General features: G+C 39.3%; 1 protein-coding gene across 3 annotated transcripts in view; it reads left to right on the top strand.

Annotated features, from left to right (window-relative positions):
* The window catches only part of HERC6 (HECT and RLD domain containing E3 ubiquitin protein ligase family member 6), a 61,965-nt gene that overhangs the window by 1,819 nt on the left and 38,365 nt on the right, over positions 1–21,781 (top strand). For 2 of the 3 annotated variants that reach the window (XM_023252944.2, XM_023252946.2), the window contains exons 2-8: positions 1,803–1,962; positions 3,792–3,868; positions 6,973–7,200; positions 8,535–8,629; positions 10,569–10,696; positions 18,032–18,174; positions 18,831–18,898. In XM_023252944.2, the coding sequence (XP_023108712.2) occupies positions 1,803–1,962; positions 3,792–3,868; positions 6,973–7,200; positions 8,535–8,629; positions 10,569–10,696; positions 18,032–18,174; positions 18,831–18,898 (899 nt within the window). The remainder of the gene's footprint in view (positions 1–1,802; positions 1,963–3,791; positions 3,869–6,972; positions 7,201–8,534; positions 8,630–10,568; positions 10,697–18,031; positions 18,175–18,830; positions 18,899–21,781) is intronic. The other variant, XM_023252945.2, reaches the window with a different exon arrangement.

The raw sequence follows: 21,781 nt of genomic DNA, 5'->3' as shown, positions 1-21,781 counted from the left end.
TGATTGCCATTATTTGACCATATTTCTGATTACTTACCTAGAATAATCCCAAGTGTTGTGTCTGGGTGGAAAAACTTCTCTACCCTATTAGTTCTTGTTCTGAAGGCCTACGAACTAAGCTGATAAAGACAGATTAACATGAGAAAAAGCATACAATTGTATTAATATTTTATGTGCACAGGAGTTCACAGAAAAGAAGGGAAACTCAAGAAATGATTAGATTCAGGGACTTATATGCCATTTTAGCAAAGAAAAGGGGTTTTGGACTTTGAAGGATGATCAGTTGTGGGGAAGTGACTAGGAAATGTATGAGAGAGATTAATGAAAGAACAGGGTTATTTTGATAAGAGCTGTCTATACAGACTCATCTTAGTGCCAACTCTAATGATAAGAGTTACTCTTCCTAGTATGGAAGAGGGGGTACATCTTTACAAGGAAATTTTATGCTCTGCTTTTAGGTGGATGAGGGGAGGGCAGAGAACTCTTCCTGCTTCTCTTGATTTTCAGTTGCCTTCAACTCCAAAAATTGCTCAAGTGGAATATTTTGGGATGGCATATCCTAATCCCTTTTAGGTGGAAATGAAGGGCAACATAATACTTGATGCCAAATTGTTGTCTAGGAATGTGGTACCAGTTTCAGCCTTCATGAGTGTATGAATCTTTGGGACATTTTTTTTATTGCCCCATGGTTTGAAACTAAATAATTGAAAAGGATAAGATCACACAGGTTTAAAAAAAGAAAACTAAAGGCTCCTGGGTGGCTCAGTTAGTTAAGTATCCAACTCTTGATTTCGACTCACGTCATGATCTCACAGTTCGTAAGATCAAGCCCCAAATCAGGACTCTGTGCTGGCATCATGGAGCCTTCTTGGGATTCTCTCTCTCTCCCTGTCTCTCTTCCCCTTCCCTTCTCTCTCTTTCTCTCTTTATCTCAAAATAAATGTGATATATTTAACTCAAAACCTCTAATAATTCAGAAACAAACACTTTGGAAAAAGCTTAGATTGACTGGTAGGGATCACACTACAAATGATTAGGTTTTCATTTGTGGGCATTTTTGGCTCATGAGAGGCATATTACTACTTTTTAAAAAAGATTTTATTTTTTAAAGTAATCTCTGCACCCAATGTGGGGCTCCAACCTACAACCCTGAGATCAAGAGTCACAAGCTCTACAGACTGAGCCAGCCAGGTGCTCCTACTGCATTCTTTGTGAGAGGATCTGGCTTCTGCCTCTTACATTCATGAGGCAGGCTCCCTGCCCATTTCCTCCTGAGCAAGGAATTCACTATTCTCACTGTTCAGGGCTGGGAAAGTCAGAAGAGGAGAGTGGAGGCAATCCCGTCTTCCCTCTGTCTCCTTTTGTTTTGCTACCATCCTTATAGAGAAATGTTAAGTCAAGCATCGTAGTTCCTACAAGTTCCTTTTCTCCATGAAGCTCATCCTATTCTAGTCTATGCTATGCTATTCTATATTGGAAGCGAGAGGAGGGGTCAGAGGGAGAAAGAATCCCAAGCAGGCTCCATGGTCAGCGCAAAGCCTGACATGGGGCTCAATCTCATGACCCTGGGATCATGATCTGAGCCAAAATCAAAAGTCAACTGACTTGAGTCACCGGGGTGCCCCTGAAGCTCATCCTTTTAAATAGTAACCATATTCCCATACAGACAGCGTAATACACATTGAGCTTTTTTCCTTCAAACTTTAGTGTGGATGTCAAGGCATGATTTAAAAGTCCATTGGAAAAGATGAGAAATCTGAGTGATCTTTCTGAGAAGTTTTATTTTGTTTTTGTTCCTGAAGAACCAATTCAGGCATTGGAAACTCTACGTGTTGAACTGGTGAGCTGTGGAAAGGAACACTCCCTTGCTGTCTGTTACAAAGGAAGGGTCTTTGCATGGGGAGCTGGTTCTGAAGGGCAGCTGGGAATTGGAGAATTTAAGGAAATAAATCTTATACCTCAGTAAGTATTTCCATTCATTCATTCATTCATTCATTCATTCATTCAGTATTTTTGAGTTTCATGTGCTAGGCACCATGCAAGATGTCAGGGTACAAAGATACTATGACAAACTCCCTAACCTCAATGATTATAGTGTAGTGAGAGAAAAAACTCCTAACCCCAATTATTATTTAATTAGAGTCCTATGAAGAAGGTCAGGGTAAAATGAGAACATGTGACTCCTTGATCTTAATCTCATATATTGGAAATAACCGAGGGGACCCACTTGGTAAATAAATAAATATAAAATAAACATAACCTATAAATAAAAATAAAATATAAAGATTACTTTCAAGTAAAAACATTGAACAGAAGATGCAGAAAGAAATCTTATTGGAAATTCCCTTCTGACTAAAGCAAAGACTCCTTGAAAAAAACAGCTGCCATTCACAGCTTGGAGGGAGTTTCTTATGAATTCAGATGCTGTGAAGACAGACTGCCCAAACAACACAAAAAAACCCTATGAAACCTTCCATACTCTCCTACTGAAGCCCTGAAAACCTCCCTTTTGCTATACTGATATATATATATATATATATATATATATATATATATATATATATGGTGATTCCACAAATTTTCCATTACTGGCAGCTCCCATCTGTACATATAAGTAAATTTTGTCTTTTCTCCTTTCAGTTATTGTCAGTTGTCAGTTAATTTGCATGCCCCCTATCACTGGATCCAAACCAGAAGAGGAAACTTTTACTTATGGAAAAGTAGTAAGATGATGGGATAAGGGGGAGGAATCATATCCTCATAAACAGCTTCCTAGGACAAATGATATGACAAGCAGTCTGAATTGTACATTCATGAGTTACATGTGTAAGAATTTTAAAAAGCATGATTTTTAATACCAGGAGGTTACTTTTTGTTACCTCTTCTGGTTTTGAATTGTATGAGTGCTGTGGCTTTGGAGAACAAGCATTGAACTTTGAATGAAAAGACGAAGCTTTGAGTCTAGTTCTACAACGTGATACCTATAACATGATTCCCTAGAGCAAACTAGAACTCTGACCACTACTAGATGCAACCATATGAAATTGCTGGTAGTTCCCTTTTTGATCCACAAAAATGGCAATGTAATAGGATTCAACCTAGTGATTTATTTATCAAATAGGGCTTAAATCAGGTCATGTAAATAACAGTGTTCTATAAATTTTAAAGCCCTGTGTCATATGTGCATGAAGAAATTTATTTTTCTTTTAAGGCAATAAATATAGAATAAAAGTTAGTACGTTATATACTGCATTAAAAGTCCAATAAAAATCACTTGTGTATTATAACTGTTTAGATTCTGCTCTGTACCTTTATGCTTGTTGATGTCATGTTAAAAACACTTAGAGGGCTTTGGCTTAAAGGTACTACAGAAATATAAGAAAATAAATTATTTCTAGGGAAAATATGCCCAAGTTGCCAACAATCCTGAAAATGATGAACGCATGAATGTTGAATGTTGGTTTGACAGCAGTTTTAAGCAAGTACTTCTTTATAATTTCTTTTTTTTTAATTTTTTTTTCTTTATAATTTCTAAAGATTATACACCAATCAGGAAAACCACCATTACTGTGGTGTTTCTGATTATTACCAAACAGCCTTATGTATCTGCAGTCATCAAGAGAACTATTCTATTGTAAAAAACATTAAAGTAGCCCAACTCATAAAAAAAGAAAAGAAAGCTATTTCCCTAAACCAAATGTATTACCTGGGATCATTTTACATATCTGTAGTTCACTTGGTAAGCCACTCTAAAGAAGGATTAATAGATTTTTGTATCATTTTTACTACAGGAAGATAAAAACTCTGACTGGTATAAAAATTATACAAGTTTCCTGTGGAAACTACCACTCTCTGGCATTATCAGAAGGTAAAAATGGCTTTTTGGATCTTCTAAGTATCATTACAAAGTAATTTGTCTTTAATATGAATGATACCTGTTGATTTTTAATGCAGTGGGACTAATTTTAATGCATTTAGAAGTTTTTAACTTTTTAGATTTCATAAGTTCTATTGTTCTTCATTGTTTTTTCAATTGTCTTTGTTCTTATTATACTCTAAGTAGTGACTCATTCATATCGATGCTATAAAGGGTCATCTCTGTTCTCATGACCTGATCTGACTCTCTCAGAATTTAGTAGTGGTTTTATTTCCAGAACTTTGCCCTTTGTGCTGAATGGCTGTATACACCGGCAGACTCAAATACACTAAGGCCTATTGGTTTTTTTGACTTAGATCAAAGAAAGAAAAGTCAAAATGTCAATGTGGTGGCTGGGTGGCTCAGTCAGTTAAGCATCTGACTCTTGACCTCAGCACAGGTCTTGATCTCAGGGTTGTGAGCTCAAGCCCCATGTTGGGCTCTGTGCTGGATTTTACCTACCTAAAAAGAAAAGAAAGAAAAGTCAAGGTATCAAAATCATGACTATATTTTTTCTACTAACATCCCCCATCCTTTGTCCATCATCATTCAAAATTTTTCAATGGAGAGTGTTGCAGAGGAAAAACTTTTCTTCCATCCTCTTAAGTTTAGCACCTGGTAGCCTGCAAATTTATGTGACAAAAGACAGATTAACAAGACAAAAGGCACGAGTTTTATTAATATTTTCGTGCATGGAAGTTCACAAAAAAGAAGTGAAACTCAAGAAGTCATTAGACTTGGGGACTTATATACCATTTTAACAAAGGAAAGATTTGGGCTTTGCAGGAGGATCAATTGTAGGGAAGTGACTTGGAAATATGTGGAAATAATGGAAGATAAGAGTTATTTTATTAAGGGTTATTTGTGAAGACTCATGTTGATGCAGACTTTCCATCTCTGGTGATGAGTCACTGCCCCATCCCTGGTGCAGGAAAGGACACCTTCACAAAGAGAAATATATACATTGCTTTTGGGTGGATAAGAGGAGGGGCAGAGAACTTTTCCTGCATAGATTCTCAATTGCCTTCAGCTCAAGATAACCCTTATGCCAAAATGACATATTTTGGGGTGGCATATTCTGATTGCCTTCAAGAGACATTTAACATTTGTATGTCCCTCAGGTGATATGCATAATTGCAGCTGTGCCACAAGGGCTATGAACAGCCAACGTTTATTTCCTGGTTGCCTTCTGTCGCACCAGCTATTTTGTGAAATGCTTTACATGTATAATCTCATTCAATCACTTAACAAACACCGAACCTGGGCATTATTTGTATTCTCATTTTAGAAATGAAGAAATTTGGACTCAGACTTTCAGCAATTTGCCTAAGGTCACACACTAACAGATAGTGAGATTTGAACCAATACTTGTTTACATCCCAATCCTAAGTGCTTAACCACTGGACCACACAGGCCATGACACCGTACTATAATCCTGTGGCTATTGTATAATTCCTTCCTGCCATTTCCAGCTATTTGATCTAGGGCAAGTTATTTAACTTGACTCTCGATTTTCTCATCTGTAGGAGTACTGATGTCTACCTTACAGGCTGTTTAGAAGATTCAGTGAAATAAGACATACAATATATCCTGCATAGTCCAAAGCAAATAGTAGGGGTACAATAAATATTAGTCTCTTTTCCTTCCATACTTTTCTTCTTCTTAATTATTGAAATAGTTTGAATTACTTCCTCAGGGTATTGATTTGTCTTTACATTGGTCTGGATTGTGAAGGTTGTTTGAAGCCCGGGTACCCAGTACATTTGCTATGGTGAACTGTGAGTTCTCATAGACCTTAATATGGGTTTGACATTCTGCATTGTGCCCTCAGAAATACTTTTCAGTGGTAGAACTAGCTTTAGAAGAGTTTAAAAAAGAAAAAATTATATGTAATAACATAAACATCTGAGACACGTTGGCAGTTTCCTGGGTAGACAATGAAACATTAGAAGATCTTGACTTTTGACTTCATGTAAATTATCCACCTCTGGTCAAATTCAACATAAAATATTGTTGGTTGTTTTCTCCCATCCAGTCATTCCACAAATATTTGTTAAGTGCCTATAATGTTTCCAGCAAAGAGGATATAGCAGTGAACTAAGACTGTGCTTTCATGGAGTTTATATTATGGGGGTATGTAGGGGAAGTGAGCCTTAAACACATAGACAAATAATTATGTCATATAACAGAGATAAGGGTGTGGGGGGAAAAATGAGGCCAGGTAAGGGAATGGGAGCAAGTACTCAAGTGGAGGAAAGGGGTCTTTCTCTTTTATAAAGGATGTCATGGAAGCTATTTCTTACAAGGTGAGCAGACACCAAAAGAAGGGGAGGAGGGAGACAAGATGCTAAGGCCATGATCCAAAGGAATGATCCAGATGTAAAGGCCATAAGGTTGTGGCATACTCAACAGGGAACAGCAGGGGCTCTGGAAAGTTATGAGCAAGGGGGAGATGAAGTCTGAGATGTGTCATGGGGAATCCTGGTGACCTGGTGCTTGTGAGCTGTGGTGAGAATTGGCCTTTTATTGAGTGAGACAGAAAATCCCTAAAGGGTTCAGCCTGACTTATTTTTTTAAAAGACCACTCTGGCTACCCTTTGGAGAACAGACAAACATGGACTCTGGGAGCCCAGTGAGGTGCTGTTGTAATCTTCCAGGAGAAAAGTGATGGTGGCTTGGTGGCTAAGGTGGTAACAGTGGGGAGGTGAGAAGTGGTCAGATTCCAAATACATTTTAAAGATAGAGACTTTAGGATTTGCTAGGTAGAAGGGTATAAAAGAAAGAAAGGAGATGAGCATGATTCTCAAGATTTCTAGTCTGAGCAGCTGAAAGAACACAGTTGCCCTTGACTGGGAGGGAGAAGAGGAGTGCATGTTGTTGGAAGGGACTTTTGAGGGTGTTCTTGACCATCCTCCTTGCCTTTAGTCAGAATACTCTAACCTCTTTTGTCCCTATTTTAAGTATTAAAGATCTTTAGAATAAGGGTGGTAGTTTCTACTCGAATTTGATATTCCAATATTTTTACAATTTTGAATTTCTTTTCTTTATTTTTGTAGATGGCCAAGTGTTTTCATGGGGAAGTAACAGCCATGGGCAGCTGGGCCTGGGGAAGGAGCTCCCCTCCCAAGCCAGCCCACAGAGGGTGAGGTCCCTGGATGGCATCCCCCTGGCTCAGGTGGCTGCAGGTGGGGCCCACAGCTTTGCCCTGTCTCTCTCTGGGACTTCATTTGGCTGGGGAAGCAACAATGCAGGGCAGCTGGCCTTCTTCGGGAGTAATGTCCCAGGTAACAAGATAATCTTGTTCTTGCAGTAAATCATTCTTTCTTTCCAGTTGGAAGACCAGCTCTGCAAAGGGTACTCTCAATTATTAGAACAGTGATTCCCAGGCTCTGGAATAGATTAGAATCACCTGGGGTGCCATCTTAATTTTTGATTGCCACTGTAATATATTACCAGAAACTTGTGGCTTGAAACAACATAGATTTCTTATCTTATAGTTCTGGTAGCCAGAAGTCTTATGCAGGTCTCAGTGGGCTAAAAAAAAGTGTCAGCAGCTTTGGGGCAACCAGGTGTGGGGTGGGGATGGACCTTGCATTATTTTATTGCTTTTTTCCCCCTCTAGAGTCCATTTACATTCCTTGACTCATGGCCCCCTTCTTCAAAGCCAGCAATGGCTGGTTAAGTCTTCCTCAAGTCACTCTGACAGTGACTCTTCTACCTCCCTCTTCCTCAGTCAAAGGAGGAATTTGTAAGTACATTGGACCCACACAGATAATCCAGGCTAACCTCCCTATTTTAAGGTCAACAGTTTAGCAACTTTAATTCCATCTGCTTCCTTAACTCCTCTTTGCAGTGTAACCTAACATATTCACAGCCTCTGGGGAAAGGACAGATATCTTCCGAAGTCCTTGTTTTTTCTACTGCAAGAGCATTGAAAAATCCCAGTGCCCACCCCCTCCAAACAAGTTGCAGTGCCCAAGTTAGACCCTATACCAAGTAAGTCAGAATGTCTGGGGATGGAAACCAGGCATCGGTCATTGTTAAAGATTCCACAGGTTATTCCAATGTGCAGTCAAGTTTGAGAACCACTGGATTAGAAGATGCTAGCTGGAGAAAAAAACAGTTCCTGGCAGCCCTTAAACTCACTATGAAGTCTTCCCCATGAACCCTGTTCCTCCTCTGTTCAGTTCTTTACATTCAGCTAACATATTTGGTGCCTGTTAAGTACCAGTACTTACATCTCGTCTCATTTAACTCTGCCAACATGAAATAAGTCTTATTTTCTCAATTATTATTGCATATTTGCAGAACACCTACCATGTGACAGAAATGAATATAACATAATGGCAATATTACTGGGAATAAAGGTCTTAAAACTTAGCTTTGTAGGAGAATAGTGTTAGGTGTTATAGAAGACCAAAGTTTCCAGAAATAAATGCTAAAGGACTGCCTTTCTTTTCCAAAGCAGGGCTTTCCCTCTATTTTATAATACTTCTGAGTGTTCATTTTAAAAATTATGTTAACTAATTACAAGATGATAAAAATATTAAAAGATGTAAAAACTCATGGATTCTGAGGTTGGTTCTTATACTCTAGACATTGTACTTTCTTTCAACAGTGCAAAGCTACAAGCCTCGTTCAGTTAGTGCGCTGAAAACTCTCGGTGTGGTTTATATCAGCTGTGGTCATGAGCACACTGCAGTGCTTACCCAGGTAATCTAAAATGTTTTGCTATTTTTCGCAAATGAGAAATGTTACCACAAGGTATAGGTATTGGCTGTTGTTAAAAGCCATATGCGTATCAGTATCTCAACTATATCTATTCAATGTACAAATATCTAAAAAGGAGAAATTAGCCAAATATAAACCATGAAAGTTTCAAGATCCTCTAACAAAAGCTAACTTCAGCTTTAGGAAATATTTTTAGATACCCGCTGAGTTAGATTAATATAGGAGAGAATCCTTTTAGCAATGATTCATTCATAATGTAGTTCTACAGGTGAAAATTATTATAGAAGAGATGAAGTAATTTTTACAGATTTCAATAACCCAAATTATAGACTAGAACCTACTTTGTTCCATTTCTTGCTTGGCAAAATTATGAGCCTGCTTTGTAAATGTTTGCTTCCTCTTGTTATACTGGCCAAATAGTATATTCCAAGGGGGTGGATTCTCTCCATAGCCATAAGGAATAGACTTGAAAACTATTTGTGTGGTTGAAATGATTATTTAAAAACTAAATACCTAAAATAATTTGTATTACTTGTTTTAACTTTAAAAAAAATTTTTTTTAACATTTATTTATTTTTGAGACACACAGAGAGAGAGAGAGCATGAACAGGGGAGGGTCAGAGAAAGAGGGAGACACAGAATCTGAAACAGGCTCCAGGCTCTGAGCTGTCAACACAGAGCCCAACACAGGGCTCGAACCCACAGACCGCGAGATCATGACCTGAGCCAAAGTCGGATGCTCAACCAACTGAGCCACCCAGGCTCCCTGTTTTAACTTTTTTAATGTTTATTTTTATTTTTTTTTCAACGTTTATTTATTTTTGGGACAGAGAGAGACAGAGCATGAACGGGGGAGGGGCAGAGAGAGAGGGAGACAGAATCGGAAACAGGCTCCAGGCTCCGAACCATCAGCCCAGAGCCTAACACAGGGCTCGAACTCCCGGACCACGAGATCGTGACCTGGCTGAAGTCGGACGCTTAACCGACTGCGCCACCCAGGTGCCCCTTTAATGTTTATTTTTGAGAGAGAGAGGGAGAGCATGAGCGAGGGAGGAGCAGAGAGAGACAGGGACAGAGGATCCGAAGCAGGCTCTGTGCTGACAGCAGAGAGCCCGATGTGGGGCTCTAACTCACAAACCATGGGATCACGACCTGAGCCGAAGTCAGACGCTTAACCAACTGAGCCACCCAGGTGCCCCAGTATTATTTGTTTAAAAGCGTGTTTGGATTATATTATTCTTAGTGGACAGGAGAAAGCTAGAGTTGTTTTAATCAAGAGTCATCTTTGGTTGCACTTGTGTGGCTCAGTTGGTTGAGCCTCCAGACTCTTGGTTTCAGCTCAGGTCCCCATCTCTTAGTTTGTGGGATAGAGCCCTGTGTCAGGCTCCACGCTGATAGCACGGAGCCTGCTTGGGATTCTGTCTCTCCCCATCTGTCTCTCTGCCCGGCCCCGACTCACACTCATTTTCTCTCTCTCTCTTTCTCAAAATAAATAAACAAAACTTAAAAAAAAAATCATTTTTTGAGGGGCCCCTGGCTGGCTCAGTTAGAAGAGCATACAACTCTTGATAGTGGGATTGTGAGTTTGACCCCAAGGTTGGGTGTAGAGATTACTAAAAAAAAATAAATACACTTTAAAAAAATCATCTTTTGAGAAAAGATTATTTTCAGAGAAATGTTCAAATAAATAAAGCAACCCTCTATTTAAATGTGTTATTCTTGAGCCATCCATTGATTCTACAATGAAAGCCAACGGTTTTTCATGTTTAATGAGTTAACTTACATACACTCTTAGAAATAATAAATATAAGACCCTTCATATAGTACTCTCATATAATTCTCTGATGATACTTTAAGTTTCTAGTTACTTTTTTAAATATGAAATTAGTTTGATTCCTTCTATTCCTTCTTTTTTAAACAGAATGGGAAAGTGTTCACATTTGGAGACAATAGCTGTGGACAGCTGGGACACAGCCCCACTGCTGAGAAGACAGGTCCACAACTCATGGAAGGAATTGAAGGCCTAGTTTCACAGATAGACTGCGGAAGGTAATAAGCTAGTTTTTTGTTTGTTTGTTTTTAGTGTGAGTAGAATGTGTTATATTTTATGATTTAGAAATGACTCCTCAGCAATGTTTCAAAACTTAAAACACAAAATATGTAACTACTATTTTTCTAGATCATTTTCCTTTCTGAAAATTTACTTCTTTTAAATATAGTTTAAGTTTTCTATTTTTTCTTCTTTATTCCAGACATTTCATTTATTTAATAAGAATTTATTGGAAGTCTACTGTGTATAGACCACCTTATTAGGTGCTGAAGGTTGGCAAGAGGGTTTAAAATAAAAACAGTGGTACTTGCCTACTTGAGTTGATAAAGCAAAACTAAAGTATTCTCACACAAATAGAAGATAATACATATTTACATATGCATTCAGAGTTTTGCATAACCTAATTATGAGGACACTGAATATTATCTACCCAATTTATAAATAACAAAGCTTACATTTATTTAAAAAAAATTTTTTTAACGTTTTTATTTATTTTTGAGACAGAGAGACAGAGCATGAACAGGGGAGGGGCAGAGAGAGAGAGGGAGACACAGAATCCGAAGCAGGCTCCAGGCTCTGATCTGTCAGCACAGAGCCCGACTTGGGGCTTGCACTCACAGACCAGCTCATGGCCTGAGCTAAAGTCAGAGGCTCAACCGACTGAGCCACCCAGGAACCCTACAAAGCTTACATTTAAAACACAAATGAAGGAGAACCTGGGTGGCTCAGTTAAGCATCTGACTGGCTCAGGTCATGATCTCTCGGTCCATGTGTTCAACCCCCACATCAAGCTCTGTGCTTGACAGCTCAGGGCCTGGAGCCTGCTTTGGATTCTGTGTCTCCCTCTCGATCTCCCCCTCCTCAACTCACACTCTATCTTTCTCTCTCTCTTAAAAGTAAATAAACATTTAAAAAAATAATAAAACAAATGATAGGGGCATCTGGGTGGCTCAGGTCAAGATCTCACAGTTTGTGAGTTCCAGCCCTGCATCAGGCTCTTGGACTCTCAGCTGTCAGCAAGGTGCCTGCTTCAGATTCTCTATCCTCTCTCTCTCTGTCCCTCCCCCGCTGGTGTGCATGCACCAACAAGGCTCTCTCTCTCTCAAAAATAAACCTTAAAAAATAATAAAAATAAAAAAATAAAACACAAATGATAGAAACCATAGTAAAGACTTATCAATAATATTCTATCTTTAAGGTTACTAAAAAGTTAATATTCGGGGAGGGCTTCTGGGAAGATGGCAGCGTAGGAGGACGCTGGGCTCACCACGTCCTGCTGATCAGATTCCACCCACACCTGCCTAAATAACCCAGAAAATCGCCAAAAGACTGGCAGAATGGATTCTCCGGAGCCAAACGTAGACAAGAGGCCTATGGAAGAGGGTAGGAAGGACAGAGAGGCCACGAGCACAACCCAGAGAGGCGGGAGGGAGCTGGGGCAGAGGCGCAGCCCGCCTGCCAAGCAGAGGCCCCGAATCTGGCTGGCAAAAGCAGAGGGGCTGGCCGGAGTGTGTTCTGACAGCAAGCGGGACTTAACATCTGGAGGGTTATAAGTTAACAGATCTTCTCGGTGAGCGGGAGGGCTGGAGGACAACGGGAAGGAGAGTTGTTGAGCCCCGGACAACAGAGCGCAGCTTGGCGGGAACAAAGGTGCTCGCCAGCGCCATCTCCGTTGCCCATCCCCCAGCCGAAACCACAAAGGGAACCAGTTCCTGTCAGGGAACTTGCTTGCACCGTGCAAACACCCAACGCTGTGCTTCTGCGGATCCATCGGACCCATCCCTCCGGAGGCGGGTCTGACTCCCTCCCGGTGCCACAGGGCCCCTCCCGAAGCGGATCTCCGAAGAAAAAGAGAGCTGAGCCTGCCCCTCCCGCCCCAGTGCACCTTGCCGATCCACCCCAGCTAATATGCCAGATCCCCAGCACCACAAGCCTGGCAGTGTGCAAGTAGCCCAGACGGGCCATGCCACCCCACAGTGAATCCTGCCCCTAGGAGAGGGGAAGAGAAGGTACACACCAGTCTGTGGTCCCAGCGGTGGGCTGGGGGCAGTAATCAGGTCTGACTGCAGCCCCGCCCACCAAAGCAAGTTATTCCAGACAGCACAGGGGAAGTGCCCTGCAGTTCCCCACCACTCCAGGTACTATCCAAGATGATGAAACGGAAGAATTCCCCTCAAAAAAACGTCCAGGAAATAATGACAGCTAACAAACTGATCAAAAATGATTTAAACAATATAACAGTAAGTGAATTTAGAATAATAGTCATAAAATTAATCGCTGGGCTTGAAAACAGTATAAAGGACAGCGGAGAATCTATTGCTACAGAGATCAAGGGACTAAGGAACAGCCAGGAGGAGCTAAAAAATGCTATTAATGAGCTGCAAAATAAAATGGAGATGACCACAGCTCAGATTGAAGAAGCAGATGAGAGAATAGGTGAACTAGAAGATAAAATTATGGAAAAAGAGGAAGCTGAGAAGAAGAGAGATAAAAAAATCCAGGAGTATGAGGGGAAAATTAGAGAACTAAATGATGCACTAAAGAGAAATAATCTACGCATAATTGGTATTCCAGAGAAGGAAGAAAGAGGGAAAGGTGCTGAAGGTGTACTTGAAGAAATAATAGCTGAGAACTTCCCGGATCTGGGGAAGGAAAAAGGCATTGAAATCCAAGAGGCACAGAGAACTCCCTTCAGACGTAACTTGAATTGATCTTCTGCATGACATATCATAGTGAAACTGGCAAAATACAAGGATAAAAAGAAAATTCTGAAAGCAGCTAGGTTTAAACGTGCTCTAACATATAAAGGGAGATCGATAAGACTAGTGATGGATCTCTCTACTGAAACTTGGCAGGCCAGAAAGGAATGGCAGGAAATCTTCAATGTGATGAACAGAAAAAATATGCAGCCGAGAATCCTCTACCCAGCAAATCTGTCATTTAGAATAGAAGGAGAGATAAAGGTCTTCCCAAACAAACAAAAACTGAAGGAATTCGTCACCACTAAACCAGCACTACAAGAGATCCTAAGGGGGATCCTGTGAGACAAAGTACCAGAGACATCACTACAAGCATGAAACCTACAGACATCACAATGACTCAAACCCATATCTTTCTATAATAACACTGAATGTAAATGGACTAAATGCACCAACCAAAAGACATAGGGTATCAGAATGGATAAAAAAAAACAAGACCCATCTATTTGCTGTCTACAAGAGACTCATTTTAGACCTGAGGACACCTTCAGATTGAAAGTGAGGGGATGGAGAACTATTTATCATGCTATTCGAAGTCAAAAGAAAGCTGGAGTAGCCATACTTATATCAGACACACTAGACTTTAAATTAAAGGCTGTAACAAGAGATAAAGAAGGGCATTATATAATAATTGCAGGGTCTATCCATCAAGAAGAACTAACAATTATAAATGTCTGTACATCGAATACGGGAGCCCCAAATATATAAAACAATTACAAACATAAGCAACCTTATTGACAAGAATGTGGTAACTGCAGGGGACTTTAATACCCCACTTACAACAATGGATAAATCATCTAGACACATGGTCAATAAAGAAACAAAAGCCCTGAATGATACATTGGATCAGATGGACTTGACAGATATATTTAGAGCTCTGCATCCCAAAGCAACAGAATATACTTTCTTCTCGAGTGCACATGGAACCTTCTCCAAGATAGATCACATACTGGGTCACAAAACAGCCCTTCATAAGTATACAAGAATTGAGATCATACCATGCATACTTTCAGACCACAATGCTATGAAGCTTGAAATCAACCACAGGAAAAAGTCTGGAAAACCTCCAAAAGCATGGAGGTTAAAGAACACCCTACTAAAGAATGAATGGGTCAACCAGGCAATTAGAGAAGAAATTAAAAAATATATGGAAACAAACGAAAATGAAAATACAACAATCCAAACCCTTTGGGATGCAGCGAAGGCAGTCCTGAGAGGAAAATACATTGCAATCCAGGCCTATCTCAAGAAACAAGAAAAATCCCAAATACAAAAGTCAACAGCACACCTAAAGGAAATAGAAGCAGAATAGCAAAGACACCCCAAACCCAGCAGAAGAAGAGAAATAATAAAGATCAGAGCAGAAATAAACAATACAGAATCTAAAAAAACAGTAGAGCAGATCAATGAAACCAAGAGTTGGTTTTTTGAAAAAAAAAAAAAAAATTGATAAACCTCTAGCCAGGCTTCTCAAAAAGAAAAGGGAGATGGCCCAAATAGATAAAATCATGAATGAAAATGGAATTACAACCAATCCCTCAGAAATACAAGCAATTATCAGGGAATACTATGAAAAATTATATGCCAACAAATTGGACAACCTGGAAGAAATGGACAAATTCCTAAACACCCACACTTCCAAAACTCAAACAGAAGTAAATAGAAAGCTTGAGCAGACCCATAACCAGCGAAGAAATTGAATAAGTTATCAAAAATCTCCCAACAAATAAGAGTCCAGGACCAGATGGCTTCCCTGGGGAATTCTACCAGACCAGTTTAAAGCAGAGATAATACCTATCCTTCTCAAGCTATTCCAAAAAATAGAAAGGGAAGGAAAACTTCCAGACTCATTCTACGAAGCCAGTATTACTTTGATTCCTAAACCAGACAGAGACCCAGTAAAAAAAGAGAACTACAGGCCAATATCCATGATGAATATGGATGCAAAAATTCTCAATAAGATACTAGCAAATCGAAAACAACAGCTTATAAAAAAAACTATTCCCATGATCAAGTGGGATTCATTCCTGGGCTGCAGGGCTGGTTCAACATCTGCAAATCAATCAACATGATACATCACATTAATAAAAGAAAAGATAAGAACCATATGATCCTGTCAATCGATGCATAAAAGGCATTTGACAAAATTCAGCAACCTTTCTTAATAAAAACCCTCGAGAAAGTCGGGATAGAAGGAACATACTTAAAGATCATAAAAGCCATTTATGAAAAGCCCACAGCTAACATCATCCTCAATGAGGAAGAACTGAGAGCTTTTTCCCTGAGATCAGGAACACGACAGGGATGTCCACTCTCACTGCTGTTGTTTACATAGTGTTGGAAGTTCTAGCATCAGCAATCATACAACAAAGGGAAATGAAAGGCCTCAAAATTGGCAAAGATGAAGTCAAGCTTTCACTTTTTGCAGATGACATGACATTATACATGGAAAATCCGATAGACTCCACCAAAAGTCTGCTAGAACTGATACATGAATTCAGCAAAGTTGCAGGATACAAAATCAATGTACAGAAATCAGTTGCATTCTTATACACTAATAATGAAGCAACAGAAAGACAAATAAAGAAACTGATCCCATTCACAATTGCACCAAGAAGCATAAAATACCTAGGAATAAATCTAACCAAAGATGTACAAGATCTGTATGCTGAATACTATAGAAAGCTTATGAAGGAAATTGAAGAAGATATAAGGAAATGAAAAAACATTCCGTGCTCATGGATTGGAAGAATAAATATTGTTAAAATGTAAATACTACCCAAAGCTATCTACACATTCAATGCAATCCCAATCAAAATTGCACCAGCATTCTTCTCAAAGCTAGAACAAGCAATCCTAAAATTCATATGGAACCACAAAAGGCCCCGAATAGCCAAAGTAATTTTGAAGAAGACCAAAGCAGGAGGCATCACAATCCCAGACTTTAGCTGTACTTTAGCTCTACTACAAAGCTGTAATCATCAAGACAGCATGGTATTGACACAAAAACAGACACATAGACCAATGGAATACAATAGAAACCCCAGAACTAGACCCACAAATGTATGGCCAACTCATCTTTGACGAAGCAGGAAAGAATATCCAATGGAAAAAAGACAGTCTCTTTAACAAATGGTGCTGGGAGAACTGGACAGCAGCATGCAGAAGAATGAAACTAGACCACTTTCTTACACCATTCACAAAATGGATAAAGGAACTGAATGTGAGACAGGAAACCATCAAAACACTAGAGGAGAAAGCAGGAAAAGACCTCTCTGACCTCAGCCGCAGCAATTTCTTACTTGACACATCTCTAAAGGTAAGGGAATTAAAAGCAAAATGAGCTATTGGGACCTCATGAAGATAAAAAGCTTCTGCACAGCAAAGGAAACAATCAACAAAACTAAAAGGCAACCAACGGAATGGGAAAAGATATTTGCAAATGACATATCGGAAAGGGCTAGTGTCCAAAATTTATAAAGAGCTCACCAAACTCCACACCCAAAAAACAAATAATCCAGTGAAGAAATGGGCAGAAAACATGAATAGACACTTCTCTAAAGAAGACATCCGGATGGTCAGCAGGCACATGAAAAGATGCTCAATGTCGCTCCTCATCAGGGAAATACAAATCAAAACCACACTCAGATATCACCTCACGCCAGTCAGAGTGGCCAAAATGAACAAATCAGGAGACTATAGATGCTGGTGAGGATGTGGAGAAACAGGAACCCTCTTGCACTGTTGGTGGGAATGCAAAGTGGTGCAGCCGCTCTGGAAAACAGTGTGGGGAGGTTCCTCAAAAAGTTAAAAATATACCTACCCTATGACCCAGCAGTAGCACTGCTAGGAATTTACCCAAGGGATACAGGAGTACTGATGCATAGGGGCATTGTACCCCAATATTTACAGCAGCACTCTCAACGATAGCCAAATTGTGGAAAAGCCTAAATGTCCATCAACTGATGAATGGATAAAGAAATTGTGGTTTATATACACAATGGAGTACTACGTGGCAATGAGAAAGAACGAAATATGGCCCTTTGTAGCAACGTGGATGGAACTGGAGAGTGTGATGTTAAGTGAAATAAGCCATACAGAGAAGGACAGATACCATACATTTTCACTCTTATGTGGATGCTGAGAAACTTAACAGAAACCATGGGGGAGGGGAAGGAAAAAAAGAAAAAAGAGGTTAGAGTGGGAGAGAGCCAAAGCATAAGAGACTGTTAAAAACTGAGAACAAACTGAGGGTTGATGGGGGGTGGGAGGGAGGTGAGGGTGGGTGATGGGTATTGAGGAGGGCACCTTTTGGGATGAGCACTGGGTGTTGTATGAAAACCAATTTGACAATAAATTTCATATATTAAAAAAAATAAATGCGTTACTATGCAAAAAAAAAAAGTTAATATTCACCTACCATTTGTTTAACCACATCATTTGGTACCCTCTCACCCTGACATTATAATAAGGGATCTGAGTACTTAGTAGATAAACCTGTTATTTTGTGTTAGGAGACATCATCTTTCTCAAAAAGTGAGTACCTTGGTCTTCATTATATTCTCTCTCTTGCAGTTACCATACCCTTGCGTATGTCTACACCACAGGCCAGGTGGTATCTTTTGGTCGCGGACCAAGTTGCAAAAGCTGCTCAAATCATCCGGAGCCTCTGACAGAGAACACTGACGTTACCTGCCTGATTTCTGCTGAGAGTAAAAGTGGTTCCACTAAGTCATGATTTTGTTTTAATTGATGCCACTGGAGGAGAAATATTATTTATCTTCCTTTCACAGGAGTACATAGACCTCTGGTTCTTTTAGTACTGTTACTTTTAATTAAGACAATATGCAGTTTTTCTTATGTAATGATTCCTGGAGTATTTAGTAATTTTTTTCTGAAGATTAAGGTAATACAAAAAAGATCCCAAGTTGATGAATTATCAGAAAGATATACTTTTATATATTTAATCAAACCTCTTCTAGGGGTGCTGGGTTGGCTCAGAGGAGCATGTGACTCTTGATCTCGGTGTTGTGAGTTCGGGCCCCACCTTTGGTGTAGAGATTACTTTAAAAAATAAAATCTTAAAAAAAGTACATCTAAAGCACATCACCTTGGTTTCATTAAGCAAGTGCATGAAAAATTAAATTTTAAACTAAGTGTGTATGCAACATGTAGGCTGATCAAAATAAATCATTTATGGTGCTTGTTAAAATTCATTTAGAAGAATACTAATTGCCAATAAATAAGTAAATTTAACTTGGTAATATATCAGGTTTTTTTAAGGCTATTTTTTCAAAGTAGTTTTAGGTTTATAACAAAAGATTTATTTTTTACTTCTAAAAACAATAAACATGGATTTATGACTTTCTTTTAGGACTTGTGGATGTTCAAGTCAAGCACATTTTTGCTGGAACACATGCCAATTTTGTGACAACTTACAAGGTATCTATTACACTTTCTGTTTCTTTTAAAAATCATTGTTTTCCTCTAGATTTCAAACCAGTATTTGAAACATTGTATCATTTGTGTATATTCAAATTTTTTACTAAAATAATAAGATCCTCTGTTAGAATGCTTCTTAAAAAATCTGTAATTTTCACTTCCTCATTTGGCTTCCTGAGAGATGAGACCCCCAAATCTAAATTCATTGTTTTTACACTGTTTATTATTAAGTAATATTAATGATAATATTAAGAGCAGTGATTAATCTTAATTGATTAGTGTTAATTGTAGCCCTCATGCATGAAGGGCCAATCAAAATACTCCAAGTCAATCAACACATTTAATCCTCATGTCAATTCCAATTGGTATTATTTCCCCCATTTTATATATGAAAGAACTGAGTCTCAGAGAAGTGGACTCACCCAAAGTTGCACTGCTAAGTGGCAGAGCTGAATCCAGGCAATCCAGCTCCAAAGCTTAAACCATTACCCACCGTACCATAGTACCCTCCCAGTTGGTGACAGAGAGGATTTTATCATATTTCCGGGTGAAATGCTTGTATGGAGGTGGAAGTATACAGATGTACCTCATTATATTGGCACTTTGCTTTAGTGCGTCTTTTTACAAACTGAAGGTTTGTGGCAATGCTATATTGCAGAAGTTTATGGGCACCCTTTTTCCAACAGCATTTGCTCGCTTCTTGTCTCTGTGTCACATTTTGGTAATTCTTGCAATATTTCAAACTTTTCCATTATTACTATGTATGTTATGGTGATCTGTGATCAGTGATTTTTGATGTTACTGTTAACATTGTTTGGGGACGCCATGAACCATGCCCCTCTAGGGTGGCAAACTGAAAGGTGTGTGTTCTGGCTGTTTCACCAACTGGCTGTTCCCCTGTCTCTCTCCCTCTCCTTGGGCCTTCCTGTTTATTCTCTGAGACAAAACAATATTGAAATTTGGCCAGTTAATAACCCTACAATAGCTTCTAAATGTTCTGGTGAAAGGAAGAGTCACATGTCATTTTAAATAAATAAGAAGCCAGAAATTATAAACTTAGTGAGGAAGACCCATCGAAAGCTGAGACAGGCTGAAAACCACATCAAACCTAGCTAAGCTGTGAATGCAAAGGAAAAGTTCTTGAAGGAAATAAAAAGTGCTACATCAGTGAACACACAAATGATAAGAAAGTGAAACAGCCTTACTTCTAATATGGAGAAAGTTTTAGTGGTCTGGATAGAAGATCAAACATTCCCTTAATACCAAAGCCTGATCCAAGGCAAGGCCCTAACTCTCCTCAATTTTATGAAGGCTGAGAGAGGTGAGGAAGCTGCAGTACAGAAGTTTGAAACTAGCAGAGTTTGGTTTGTGAGGTTCAAGTAAAGAAGCCATCTCCATAACATCAGAGTGCAAGGTGAAGCAGCAAGTGCTGCAGCAAGTTACCCAGAAGATCTAGTTAAGATGATTAATGAAGGTGGCTACACTAACCAACAGGTTTTCAATGCAGATGAAACAGCTTTCCATTGGAAGAAGATGCCATGTAGGACTTTCATAGCTAGAGAGAAGTCACTGCCTACCTTCAAAGCTTCAAAGGATAGCCTGACTATCTTGTTAGGGGCTAATGCAGCTGCTGACTTTAAGTAGAAGCCAGTGTTCATTTACCATCCTGAAAATCCTAGGGCCCTTAAGAATTGTGCTTTATCTAATCTGCTTGTTCTCTATGAATGGAACAACAAAGTCTAGGTGACAGCACCTCTTTATAACATGGTTTATAGAATATTTTAAGGCCATTGCTGAGATGTGCCAAAAAAATAAATGTTTTCTTTCAAAATATTATTGCTCATAGACAGTACACCTGGTCATCCGGGAGTTCTGATGGAGATGTACAATCAGAATGATATTGTTTTAATCCCTGTTAACATAACATCCATTCTGTAGTCCATGAATCAAGGAGTCATTTTGACTTTCAAGTCATATTATTTAAGAAATACACTTCATAAGGCTACAGCTGACGGTGCCTGGGTGGCTCAGTCAGTTAAGCATCTGACTTCAGCTCAGATCATGATCTCACAGTTTGTGAGCTCGAGCCCTGCATCGGGTGAGCCTGAGCCCTGCTTTGGGTGAGCCCTGCTTCTCTCTCTCCCTCTTTGCCCCTTGCTCACTTGCACCCTCTCTCTTAAAGAAAAAAAAAAAAGGCTACAGCTGTCATTGATAGTAATTCCTCTAATGGATCTGGGCGAAGTCAATTGAAAACCTTCTGGAAAAGATTCACCGTCCTAGATTCCATTAAGAACATTCATGATTCATGGGAAGAATTTAAGATGTCAACATTAACAGGAGTTTGGAAGAAACTGGTTCCAGCCCTCATGGAGGACTTTGAGGGGTTCAAGACTTCAGTAGAGGAAGTAATTGCCGTGTGGAAACAGCAAGAGAACTAGAATCAGAAGTGGAGCCTGAAGATGTGAATGAATTGCTACAATCTCATGATAAAACTATGAATCGATGAGAAGTTGCTTTTTATGGATGAGTAAAGAAAATTGTTTCTTGAGATGGCATCTACTCCTGGTGAAGATGCTGTGAAGATTGTTGAAATGATGACAAAGGATCTAGATTTTTACATAAACTGAGTTGATAAAGCAGCAGCAAGGTTTGAAAAGATTGATTTCAATTTTGAAAGAAGCTCTGTAAAATGCTGCCAAACAGCATCACGTGGTACAGAGAAATCGTAAAAGGAAGCACCCGTTGATATGGCAAACTTCAGTGTTGTCTTATTTGAGGAAATTGCCACAGCTATCCCCAACCCTGACCACCAACATCAAGGCAAGATTACAACCTTCATCAGAAGAAATATTATGACTCACTGAGAGCTCAAATGATGACTAG

Source organism: Felis catus, chromosome B1 (assembly GCF_018350175.1).
Source record: "Felis catus isolate Fca126 chromosome B1, F.catus_Fca126_mat1.0, whole genome shotgun sequence".
In the NCBI taxonomy this organism is placed as follows: Eukaryota; Metazoa; Chordata; class Mammalia; order Carnivora; family Felidae; genus Felis; species Felis catus.
The sequence above is the reverse complement of the archived record's forward strand: the minus strand, read 5'-3'. Positions and strand labels throughout refer to the sequence as shown.